This window comes from Zerene cesonia, chromosome 2, assembly GCF_012273895.1.
Source record: "Zerene cesonia ecotype Mississippi chromosome 2, Zerene_cesonia_1.1, whole genome shotgun sequence".
In the NCBI taxonomy this organism is placed as follows: Eukaryota; Metazoa; Arthropoda; class Insecta; order Lepidoptera; family Pieridae; genus Zerene; species Zerene cesonia.
Window position 1 is genome coordinate 697,558 of NC_052103.1, and position 13,464 is coordinate 711,021.

Consider the following 13,464-nt stretch of genomic DNA (forward strand, 5'->3'; position numbering starts at 1 on the left):
GGTTAAGTTAGGTATCTATTATATTTGGTCTAGTTCTGACTAATGGAATGCGGATATTCGAAGAATTCGGAACATTTTTTTTAATAATAGACAATGTTTATTTCTGTGCTATGCACGTCAGAAATACTTACTGTTTTAGAGTTAGGGTTTTCTAGAGTTAGGTTAAGTCCATTTTAACGGGAACAAAAGGTTCATATCAATGCTAAAGTTGTCAAAAATTATTATTATGTACTTTAATACGCTCTTAGCTCTGACAAAAAATAAATTCACCACAAATGTATTTTCATCCGCAGGCGATCAGCTCTCTTCCGACGGGCTGCAAGATATCCATCAGCATCCTCCTTCTGCCGCAGCTATACTGGTTCTACCTTATGGCTTCCGGCGCTCTGAAGCTGTTCGCCGGCAAAGCGAAGCAGAGTTGATGGACGTGTATACGTGCACCGTGGTCCTTCGAGCCTTTCGCGTTTTGTGAGCCTACCCTCTTTTGGCTATGATTATTTTTCTACATTTTTGCATTGACGCACTGTAAACGGAACTCACAGTCTCTATATATATAAATTATGTATAACGTTGTTTGTCCGCAATGGACTTCAAACTACTCAAGCGATTTTAATCCAATCTGCACACCATGTGCAGTTTGATCCAACTTAAGAGATGGGATAGTTTATATTATTTCGATTACTATAAAAGACTACCCGGGTGGATCCGGTGCGTGCAACTAGTAGCATATTAAAAGAATATAGGAATATTTAAATAACGCCCTAACGGCGGTATATAAAACATTTATTGAAATTTACACCTTATCTCGTTGCAGTAAAGTTCAAATTCTACTGTATACTCCCTACACGCATTTCAGTCCGTTTATGGTACGTCAATGCGTTTGTAATGTTTTTTGACATCTGTTATACTTCCTGATTAATGCCAATTATTTTTTATCTGTTAACTCGTTTCTTCCTTGACAACTTATGGCTGATGATATTTTCAATGATGATGTCTTCAATAGTTGTGCCGCTCTTGTGTAATTGACAAACGTATAAAATTCTCATGTTATAATTTATTACTAGAAACGTTAATTTTTCGTGAATTAATGATAAATAACCGTCCAAAAGTGGGAGGTCACCTTGACTTTTGCGACGTCATCATTTAATGTGTTTGATATCAAAAGTTTTATAATGGAATGTATGATAAAAGGATAATATATATAATATGTTCGAATAATTGTCAAAATCTTCCTTTGAATCTAAAAGTATAGTAGTATTTTTTATTTATTTTATTTCCCAAAAGACACAGTTATGTTAAGGTATCCAAGAAATGTTGAAATGGTTCTTAATTATGAGTTTTTTCAAACTCATTACTAGTTTTTTTTTCATATATTTATGACTTTTAGTTATCTTCATTGATATGTATAGACAACAGAAAAAAATGTATGATAACTATGTATGATTTTTATGAGTACCATTAATTACAAAAGTGAAACACATTCAAAAAAAAATCACAGAAAAATAGAAAAATAGAATTGAACTGTATTATCACGGTTAGGTATATTTTTTTCATTCTATTTATAAAAGCACAAATCTTTATTATCAAAATAGATACGACAGGAAATTATTTACCAGTTGGCTAGTCTAGGGTTTAATTTATAATGGACTTATATTCAGGAAATATGCATCACACCAAGTGTTATAGATCTATTTTAAAATTGTGTTGGGCTCCGTTTTAAAGACTCTTATTGCACTGTTAGCTTAGATTATTTTTTGTGGCAAAAAGGCTTAGGAAATATATTTTTTCCGTGCTAAAATAAAGGTTAGTTTGGTTTAATTTAAATAACCATGCTTATACGAGCTTGAATAATAAGACCGAATTCTTAGATAATATCCGGATATCAAGATTTATTTATACAGAACGAGAGTTATGTTGAAAATGTTGTTTTATTAAAGTTTTCTTTGCTCCGAGTTTACTCTTAACACTTAAATCTTACTTTTCCTAATATCACTATAATGTAAACTAGCAACGCACCAAAGTCGTGCTTCAAAACGGAGCTGCAAGCAACATAGGTTATGTACGAATGGTATCGGCCTTAAATTGTGTCCGAGAGACGGTAGATAATTAAATAAAATGTATTCGAGACTATTAAGACGATAAATATTAAAAGGTAAGAGAATCATCAATCAATCAACCCAAAATGTACAAAAAGTTTGGAATATAGATTCGCATAATCCAGGACGAAATGGGAAAAATATTTAAGAAATTTCCTTCGGAGGCCTATTTCCTTCTCCTAGCCCTTCCCAGCCCATTCCTTTTTTCCATTCATCAATCCTTTCCTTATCCCTTATCCCTTAAAAGCGGGCAGCGCACTCTCAGAGGTCTGAGCTTCTGCGAATGTTCATGGGTGGTGGTGATCGTTTACCAGCAGGCGAACCACCAGCTCAGTTGCTCGTTATGACATAAAAAAAAAAAATCCGAAACTCGTAATTATTGTGTTTCATTTTATTTTATAACTGATACAAGTTCTGCCCTCTCTCGTGCACGTTTCGCGGGCCATCTAGCATAGTTAACGTTTAGTGATAAATATTTATTGTTATTACATAATGAGCTTACGATTCACTCGTCTGAGCTTATGCGAACGTTGAAGTCATTAAATTATTGTAGCGTTTTAAGTTCATAGAACAATGGGATTTAGGGTGGTAGCTATTCAATGTACCATAGACTGTAGATTGATCGAAAAATAGACGCGGACAAGTCTGATAGCAGTGAAGAAGGGAAGATATATGTCCTTTGAAAAGTATTGTTACATTCAGTGAGTTTATAATATGAATAAACAAATAAAAATAAAAAAAAAGAAATTCAGTCAAGTTGTTACGATAGTTTATTTTATTTACTGTTTGTCTATGGTACTGTGTTAATAACTTTGTTGGTCTACAAGTTTTAACCACGTAAAGTGAATGGGAATTTGATTCGTCTGCTTAAGGCCAGTAAGGTCAGTTTCGTGTGATGCTATACCTGACTTCGATCTATAATGCTACACTCTCCTACTGCGTCTTGTGTTTGTGTCTTTTGTTAGATATGGTCTGCAGCTACCCCCATCGCTTTTGTGAATGGAATCTTGATTGCATAAATAGATAAAAAAATATGTCAAGTTTAGACATTCAGTTAAAGTAAATTGAACCTTAACCACCTAAACAGACGAGTCAGATTCCTAAAACCATAAATTACGATAACCAGTGCAATTGTTTTATACACGGAGTGCATTCAACATCAACAGCAGAGGGTATTTGTGTTTTGTGTGTTTAACATGCATTATGATCGAGTGTCTGTATGTATATTGTGCACATCTTAAGCGGGAATAATTTGGCGTAAAAGATTTAGAAATTGTTTGGCCTGTGTTTGACAAATACTAATGCATTACCATCCTCTGAAGGTTTATTCGAAGGCCTACATTTACAAAGCTCTTATTGTAAGTAGTACAAATTTGAAATTTGTGTCATATTGCGTGGATGACGTGCACTAGCCAAATGTTATATGCGAACAGTTTTATTGTTTCTTAGGGCTAATAGTGTTTTAAGTAAAGTCACTGAGAAAGACTGGAACACCTGCCATTCGCTTTGTTCTGTGACCGTCTTTGGAATCAATGTTAAAGCTTAAAAATTCAATTTAGTATATATAAATTTGACGCCTCCTTGGTACAGTGGTAAACACGTGAGCGAAGAACCGAGGGGTCCTGGGTTCGATTCCCGGTGGGACAATAAAAAAAAAAAATGTCTCGGTCTGGCAGGACACAGAAGGCTGATCACCTACTTGTCCATTAAGAAAATCGATCAGTGAAACAGATGTATATCATCTGCCCCATACCCCAGTAGGGGACACGGGATTTCACTTTTTATAGGTCTTGTGTTTTTAAACCTATTTTTTTTAGATTAGAAACAAAATGGCCTATATTTGGCTAGTGTACGTATCGCGTATTATATTATCAAGTATTATATAAATTTAATAAATATTAAAATAGAATTTCATATTTATAAAAAAATATAGAATGCCATATTTATTCTCTTTACGATAATAGTATTTAAATCGAATATTTATTTCTTTTTATTACATTGCAAATTTTTTTTTTTCGGTTGACTTATATAAAGAGTTTATATATTAAGTCTTATGTGGTAGATTTTATATGGGCGTTTAATATCTTTTGTCCTTATCGTTTATAGTAATAAAGATAGAGATAACAATGGACTTGCATTACGAACCTGTTTGGTGGTGATTCGAAGCTTTTATAAAATTGCAGTTTACTTGTTTGAATATTATTTACATTTTTCTTTGAGCCTCATAGTAACTTGCATTTCTCATGTTAATTTTTATTGTATGACAATCTATTTATTATTAAGTGTCACTACGCATTTATTTTAATTGAAACAATAAACTTGCAGTGTAATCAATTCAAAATCGAATAGTAAACATTAAGGTTGAGGGAAGGTTTTTTGGATAAAGGTAGTTAGATACGGTTGCGGATTTGAACACCATAATGCATTAATATCTCATATTATTAATAAATATGCGGTTGATGGTATATGTGTTAAAATTAACGACGCTGGTAATAGTTACTGATTTGACTTTCGAATTTTAAAATTAAATGCATAAACGTTCAGTCCAGCTAGAGACGTCGGAGGGATAAGACGTGTGCGTGCTTTCGTTTTCAAACGTTATTAAAGTATTATTTTGTTTCCTAGATTTTCTCGATACTGATTTAAACAATTATCTTGAATATTTATAGAAATCTCAATAAATTACCATATAATGTGATATTATTTTAATGAATGCTTCCAACGCACAACCATTTAAACGTAAATTGTATTGATATGATTATAGATTCAGTATTGTAATTAATAAATAAGCAATGTATTCCTTCATTAATATTAAGTAACCCTTCCGACCACCAAATTCTATAGACGTCATATAAAATTGTTATTATTATTATAGGCCATGGGTAAAAATGTATTAGAAACGTGTAGCGTATAAATTTGGATTTTAATGAATGTAAAGGCGATTACACACTATCGGCGCTACGTAGTTACATCGCTTTAGTCTTTTTCCAGTTCTTGGTGTATATTATTTATTTAAAATTAAATGGATAAATTAATAAAGGCGATAGTGTGTAATCGGCTTAAGGACCGGCACCGAAATATTACATAACTTTATTGTAATTTCTACTTTTTTCACTTCTAACCTTGAAATATCCGTTTTAATTTGGTCTGTGTTTTATTTATGTCTGACAGCTTTTTTGTATTTTTTCTTCCCGAAGGTGCCGGCCGTTAGTGGTTTAGTAAACGTTTAGAATGGTGCTTGTTTGGTGTTGTAGTTTTAACGGCGGATTTGCGAATAATATTGACATGTGTGAGGGTAGTTGGCGAAAATAAGTCGAACAGTGCCGCCATCTTGTCTTCGAAATGGCAAAAAATTTAACTTGGTGTTGAATTGTCATCATTGACTGCTTCAAATGATCTGTGCGATTTAATGCTGTCTTTCTAAATTGAAATCACTACATAGTATAAAGCAAAGTCGTTGTCCGCGTCTGTCTACATGTAAGCATGTATGCTTAGATTTTTAATAGATAGTTTGAATAAATAGGACTGTTTTTTATGTACAATAAAATCTATTAAACTACTCCGAATTTAACGTACGCGAAACCGCGAACAAAAGCTATTAAAAGATATACAGGTTATATTGAAGCGAGTGTAACGAAACCTTCCATTTCAGAGATAACTTGGTGGCACTGTACATAATGCATTATATAAAACAGATTGGAAATTATCTTATTCTACGATATTTTAAGCTTCGTGCGATTAATTTTGTTTTTTGTTTCATATACTCTGATATCATATGCATGAAAAATAAGTGAAAAGTTCGACGATATCTGACATCTGCCACACCGCATTGACCAGCGTGGATGCTGGGAAACTAGCCTCTCAAAGAGCTTTGATAACACGCTATAAGAGGCTTGCATCTTATAAAAAAACGAATTAATAATGCTGTTGGTAGTAATCGCATTTGTATTAACTCGCTTGTATTTGCCCCTTTAAAGGTACATGTCATGATGATGAATTTATTGCGTCAAATGCGTTTGACCTAAACGTGAATATATTCTACTTATTCAAGCTCTGTTTGCTCTGTTCTTGTTTCAGTAGAAACGCGAGTCTCTTCCGCTTTGAACCGACTTGAAAAAAGTTGGAGCTTCCATGTTCCACTGTATATTTTTATTCTCGAATGCATTTTCTATTTTGATACTTTAATCTATATACGCATTCCGTTCAGTAATGTTATTTTTAGTATTTTCTCGTGTTTGATCCTACGCGAGTATTATACATTTAGAAATAAAGACTTAAACGAATTTTAAACGCGATTTATTCATTATATTATTATCCCGACGATTCGAACACTTTACAGCGGGCGTGGTCACGCGGTGGTCAAGCGTGGTCACCCTGTGACCGCGCTCGTTTGAAAGACTTAAATTTCTAAATGTTGTTTTTATTATCGTTTTAATATATCGCAGCTTTCGCCTGATCGAGGGACATTTTACCGTCAATAATCGTATATATTTGATTTGAGCAATCGAGAAATGTTTTGTTATGATTATTACTTGATTCAGGCAAAATTAATTCGCCTATAATATGTTAAAAGCGAAACTAATGATGTTTTTTTATTTATGTATACGTCGTAGTTTCAAGGATTGGCCTAATCTAGTGTCCGGTAAGCGAGGCATCTTCAGCGTGTGCTATTGTATTATAAAGGAGTATTGTTTTCATTTAAACTGTTATTTACCTCTTTCATGTTATTAATATAGATAAATGCAATGCTTTATTATTATTTATTTTTGTGGATGTTTTAATAAAGACTATTATAATAATGAGTTTTATTTTTTAGTCTGTCCCTGGAATCCTAATGTTCCTATATAGGGGGTATTGAAAAAAAAGTTAGCTTAGTTCCTCATTACATCAGTTATCTGCCAATTAAAGTCCCGTCAAAATTGGTCCAGCCGTTCCAGTGAGTGTCGGAACGTACAGTCAGATAGACAGACAGACAAAAATTGTAGAATTTGTTATTTTGATGTATGTGCCGTATGTTTTTAAAAATTATCTTTATCGCTGACACTTTATTTTGAAAATTTTCCACTAGTAGCGCTGTTTCGGCTGACTTCGGTCATTCTTCGCACACAGCTGAGATGGTTCTCCCTATCTCTTCCTCTATATTCATTTTATATTCATTATTTTTCAATTATAACTGTAAGAACGTTTGAAAAATAATATTAAAAATAAGTTTCCTCAAACCCCTTAAGTGTCCTGAGATATTTTCATTGGCAAAGCAGAATTGTTTCATTCAGATACGATTACATACTATACCACTACCTAAATATGATTTAGTTTTTGCTGAATATAAGACAATGATATTTATACTGTAATAGACCAGCAACCTTTTAGTAAACCAGACTTGGCCCCCAGGCCGGTTTTATTTGTAATCCTCTATTATCATTGCTACGTTTTATAGACTTGGTAATCCATTAAATCCATTGAAGCCTATTGGATGAATACTTATCTTTATGAAATAAATAAGACTATGCAATGTATGATAAGATATATCTAATAATATTAATATATTATTATTTTTGACGAATTATCGAAATCGATGTTTCTAGCGATTATAGTATTGTTTCGTTATGTTAATTCGGAAGATTATCACATGTATTTTTCCTATTCGATTTTATGATACAAACAAACGTTAGGTAATCGATTTCTTCATTAATGCTGCTTATTTTTTACCAGCGCTCCCAAAATAGGAGGTTTTAAATTGGACGATTTGCTGCATGATAAATTCGTCGGTTTTTAATCGATTGACGCTAATTTTTTTTGTGTTTGTTGTAATTAGATCTAATTGTAGAATCTGGAGTAGCCTACCTCACCAGGGACCGGTGCTCTTTAGTTTATATATATGTAAGTACTTTGTTTTCAAACTAAAAGTGTTATTTAATTCTAAGACAGCTTTTGTGGATAATCATAATTTCATCTAACAGGACCAACACAGTTTTACATAAAATGATCGGCTTACTCCTTCATAATTATTATCTCCTTAAATTATCATTGAAATGGTATACCACGTGTATGAGGTACTGTTTAGACGCTTCGAGAGAGCTTTGCGCATAAACTAAATCATTCTGCTTTTAAAAGATGTGTTTCGGAGATTAAATACACTGGCATAATATAATATTTCAAAAATGCATTCCATTCTTTAACAACTTCTGCATTAAATCCGACCACATTTTAACATCAATTTTTTTAAATTTCCACAAATATGTATAAATGTTAATTAAACTTTCGTGAAAATAACGGATTTCTATTGCTTTTTTCTCATAAACCTTGTAATAACCAATTTGTGGGTTTTGTCTTTTTTATACTTAGTTATTCTGTTCTATTATTGCTCAGCGTGAATGTTATTCAGTCAATATGACCATATCGCAAGACGCTGTTATTCTTCCGAGAAATAAAAAGAATAAAATATAATAGTTTAAAAAAACTATAAAACACGCTTTAACAAAAATCATATTTTGCAAATTTAAAACTGGAATAATTTTATCAAATTAGTGTATTGTCATCGGTCCTCAATAAATCTACAAAGTTTGAACGAAATCTGGCCGTTTAAAGTGGGTCAAAATCGCGCCCAAAGAAGTCAGTTACAAACAAACAAACAAACATACAAACAAACAAACAAACAAACATACAGGTGAAGTTAATAAAAGCGTGTTAAAAAGGAGACTAAAAAAATACATATACTGCTATTTTTATTGTTAACTGTAAACAATTCAATTCAGTCTATAATTTAAAAAGCAGCATACTTGAACAGCCTATTTCATATTTCAGAATATATTAGCGTCATTTATGACGATTTAGATTTTCAATAGTAAATGTATTAGTTAGGTAAACGAGGCAACAGTAAATATACTGTTTCATAAATTAGTAAAAACTTAAATTTGTTTTTTTGTAGAATTTTATTAAAAATTATACATTTCTTTGGTCAAATAAGCACTTGTACTTAAGATCGATGAGCTTATTAACACTATTTATTCCTCTTCTTCGGGGTTCTCAGGCTCTTCAGGGTTCTCGGGCTCTTCAGGCTCTTCGGGGTTCTCAGGCTCTTCGGGAGTCTCGGGTTCTTCGGGAGTCTCAGGCTCTTCAGGAGTCTCGGGCTCTTCGGGAGTCTCGGGCTCTTCGGGAGTCTCGGGTTCTTCGGGAGTCTCGGGCTCTTCCTCTTCAGGGCTCTCGGGCTCTTCTTCTTCAGACTCTTCTTCATCGGACTCTTCGCTGGTCTCTTCGCTGGACTCCTCGCTGGACTCCTCGCTGGACTCCTCACTGTCTTCCTCCTCGCTCTCTGGCTCTGGAGTCACCTCAGGGGCTTCTTCAGAGGAATCGAAGTCGATGCCTGTGACTTCAGTGTACCAGTCGTGGAAAGCTCCTGGGCGGATGAAACCTGCAGGAATGATTAAATAATTTGTATTACATACTTAAAAGATGGTAAGTACTGAATTCGTTTTATTCTTTTCTTAAAGATTTAATTGTTGAAAAGTTATACGACTTAAATTGCTGTACTTTCAATTAACAAAGATGTATAATAGTATACAATTTAATCCTATTTACGCATTAAAAAGAACCAGTCGACATTTTTTGTTTCATATCTGAATTTTGAACATTTTGTGTATGCCATTAAGCAAGTAAAGAATCCGTATTATACGTACATATAAGTTGATAAAGATATCTAAATATAATTGTTTACGTAGTTTCCAGAACTTACCAGCGGGCAAACCAGTGTGGCAACCAGCAGCGGCTACGAAAGAACCAATACCGACGAGGACGGCTTCTCCATCTTCGTTCTTCTCAACAAGAGGACCACCGGTGTCACCCTGTACATGAGAACAAGTCTTTGAAATAACTATACATCATGTATTGCATCTGTATGTAATTAGGCGTTCCTTTATACACATGTATGGGAGCTTTTTCTTAAGTGTGAACGAAGTGTAATGTGTGAACGAAGAAGAAACGATGGTATCTTTTGCCTTTTAGGAACAGCATGGCCGACAGCTTAAAGAAATTTAAGGGTGTAATTTCTACTATAGTCTTGTTTGGAATTTCCATAGCTTTTGAAAATTTATTGGAATTCAATGCTTTGCAATTGCAATTTCCAAATATGGTCGTATAAGTATATCCGCAAATTATATACCATAAGCTAATCAAAACTCACCTGGCAAATGGACTGAGTAACTTCATCGTAGTACTGTGCGCAGACGGTGGTGTCGGTGACGATCCATGAGTACAACCTGCGGCACTCGTCATTGCTGATTCCGCGGAGGTTCACCCACTTAAGAGTGTCAGACATAGAGCCTGTGGAAAGACGAAGTAGTTAGGTAATTGTTAGTTAACTTATAACTGTTATGGTGGAATGATCCTATTGTTTTCATTTTGTCTTTTCTCTTGTTTAGAAAGCTTATTTTTTTAAAGATTACACCCGTTTCTTATGCTCACAAGAAACATTTTCAATAATTTAGATAGCTCCCAGGTCACAGGTCAATTTCCACGAGGTTAATTAAATAAATATAGTGTAAGAAACTAAAAAAAACACACTTTAATAGTATAATTAACTATTACGTCTCATAGGCAAGTTTAAATAGAATTTGTTCTATTAAAATGGGTCTAAATTGAGTCTGTCGAGTCGTTTATATACAAACATATGGGTGAAGTTAATATAACCGTGTTAAATAATGATCCTAAGTGAAGAAGTTAAATTAACGATGCCATAAGGACAGTTGTTAGTATTTAAATTTACCATCAGTCCATAGTCTTCCGAAACCGCTAGCGTACAGCTTAGCACCATCGTAGTTTTTGCCTGCATCAGCAGATGACTGGAGTTGGATCTTGTTTACGTTGTCTGCAATATATTAAGTATATTATGGTTAATAATAGTTATCTTAATATCTTTTCATGGTACTAGAAAAATCTTTTTCAATTTATTCCAATAGGATAAGTAGAAGTAGTTGGAAAAGACTATTTTGGACTTGTTGTGTTCTTGAAATTTTAATATAGGTAATTGTGTTAGTTATACTATAGTCTATAACTCAAGAACGGCTTCACCGATTTGGATGAAACGTAATACAGAGATAGTTTGTGACCCAAGAATGGTCATAGGATAGTATATATCTGGGATATACCTCGGGGACGGGAACTGTACGGGGAAAACTGAGAATGATTCTATCTTATCCTTTGATCGCGGTCAGAACCCAATTATTTTACATATCTTCTTTACCTGTGAGTGACAGGGGTGATGGTAGCTTGATCAAGGCGATGTCGTTGACCTGAGGCGCATTGGGTGTCTCAGGGTTGTAACCTGGATAGTTGTACCATTCGGTGCTCTCGACTGCGATTTCAGGGTCGTTAATGTTAACGCCAGCCAACACAATCACTGACTCGTAGCTGAAATATTGATAAATATCGATAAGTTTGAAAAAATTAGGTTTATGCAACAATGATGATGTATTTCATTTAGCTTCTACTAAAATTTACAAAAGAGAGCGTTTGAAACCTAAATATATATTTTAATCATTTTATTTATCTTACATAAGATAAAAATAAAAAAGAACAATGACTTTAGGCATAAGTTACTATGTTCCAATCAAAATATTCCAGAGGTTATCAGTAAATTATTTATAATCAAGAACGTCATACAGTAATCATATGGCTTTAATCCGAAATAAAATGCTTTATTTTTAGAAAAGCCTTATCAGATAACATATATGTGTTAATAGTACTTATTTTTTATCGTATATTCTGGATCATTATTAAATAAAAAGTTCCTTTGGAAAGCAAAGTATTAAAAGAAGTCACAGAAGCTTTTTACAAGATTGATAATTTATCGAAATAAAACGAATTGCAGATTAAAGTAATACGTCATTTTAATATAGATTCATGCAATAATGAACTTTTAGAAAAGAGTAATATCCATAAGAATATTTGAAAGAATATAAAAAATTTGATCACGAAGCGGGATTCGAACCCGCGTTTTTTGCCAAACTGTTGCAAAATTAAAAAAAAAGAGTAATGTCCGTTTTGATTTCCATCCTGCATTTATATCAGAAATGCGATAGAGAGTTTGTCATTCTCTTAAGTCGCAACGGCACAATTGCATGGTATGATTCTTGTATTTAGAGATAGAAGTCTAGTGTGATAAAGTCTACTTTATACATTTCATGATATGGTTATCTTCATTGAAAACGCGGACAAATGGGTAACAGAATGTAGTAGGTTCTATTCTCTTAACCACATTGATATTAACGAATTTACTCACTTAGCTGTGCAGTGGGCAGCTGTCAGCACCCATTGTTCATCAATGATCACACCTCCGCAAGCGAGTAACCTGCCTTGTTGGTCGAATCCTCTCACAGCCACTTGGTAAGGGAACTGGCCAGGGCTCGCGTCAGAACCCGATACAATACGGCCTTGAGGCCCTGTTAAAAAGATTTTCATCAATATGTAAATATGTCAATACAATTAGAACTTTAGAAATAGTTTATCTATGAAATGGAGTTCCTTAAGGTTCATATTTGGCGCCGTTGCTATAAATAATATTTGAAATCAGAAATTATTACTACAATGATCAATTTTTTACACTGATTTTTGAGATTCATTAGAAAGCTTGGTGTTTTTTACGTTATAGATATTAAAATCATTAAAGTTAGGATGTAATTAATTAAATGAAAACACTTACCTTGTCTTAGGTTTTCCACATAATCTACGGGAATAGTTTTACCGAAAGCCTGAAATTATGTAAATCGAATTTAATATCATTCAAAATATATTTTTGATAGGATTAATTTTAAATTGATAGAATGAGAATAAAACATTTTTGTCATTCTATCAATTTAAAATTGAAAGGTTGATATAGTATCAATCAACTCTGTTCACATAGGGATAATAAACCCTTTATGAAACTGATTCTTAGCAATGTTTAACCGAGTTAAAAATAATGGAGGAGATTCTCTGTACAACTGTATACTTTTTTGGGTTTATTGCATTAGAAATAATTATTTAATATAATAAAAAATATTTCTTATAATTAAAAAATAACATTTCTGAGAATTTGAAGCCTTTAGGTTAGTTGTTTGTTCATTATAATTATTAAAAATGGTATTCGTAATTTTAAAGTTCTCGCGTACAAAATAACTTCCTAGTTTAAAGTCAATAAAAGTAAAAATAAAAGTACTCAAAAGCTGAATACCAAAAGCAAGCAGTAGTTCAATTATAGGTATCCAGTAAAAAGCACTGCGTAAATCAAAGAATATGGGGGTCAATTCCATTGAATACACTGAACTGAAAACTGAAAATTGAAAATCCTTACCTGTTGGCTGACGAGAGCTACTAGACACAGTACTTTCCACAT

The 13,464-nt window shown here is 33.2% G+C and overlaps 2 protein-coding genes across 2 annotated transcripts in view; one reads left to right on the forward strand and one right to left on the reverse strand.

Moving 5' to 3' along the window:
• LOC119835296 (TLC domain-containing protein 3A) overlaps window positions 1–2,015 on the forward strand; it is a 20,939-nt gene extending 18,924 nt beyond the window's left edge. The window contains exons 7-8 of the mRNA XM_038360035.1: window positions 122–140; window positions 294–2,015. Of these exons, the coding sequence (XP_038215963.1) occupies window positions 122–140; window positions 294–422 (148 nt within the window). The 3' untranslated portion in view covers window positions 423–2,015. The remainder of the gene's footprint in view (window positions 1–121; window positions 141–293) is intronic.
• Window positions 2,016–9,100: 7,085 nt separating this feature from the next.
• Window positions 9,101–13,464, reverse strand: LOC119835301 (collagenase-like). Its single transcript, XM_038360048.1, has 8 exons — window positions 13,423–13,464; window positions 12,793–12,841; window positions 12,373–12,532; window positions 11,335–11,501; window positions 10,858–10,959; window positions 10,276–10,415; window positions 9,829–9,937; window positions 9,101–9,507 (listed from the first exon to the last, which is right to left on the reverse strand). The coding sequence occupies exons 1-8, from the start codon at window positions 13,462–13,464 to the stop codon at window positions 9,101–9,103; spliced, it is 1,176 nt and encodes a 391-aa protein (XP_038215976.1).

Coding starts and splice junctions, on each gene's coding strand:
- LOC119835301 (XM_038360048.1), bottom strand. CDS start 13,464: ATGTGGAAAGTACTGTGTCTAGTAGCTCTCGTCAGCCAACAG. Junction 10,416..10,857: donor CGGAAGACTATGGACTGATG/GTAAATTTAAAT, acceptor GTCTTTCCACAG/GCTCTATGTCTGACACTCTT. Junction 9,508..9,828: donor CCACACTGGTTTGCCCGCTG/GTAAGTTCTGGA, acceptor TCATTCCTGCAG/GTTTCATCCGCCCAGGAGCT.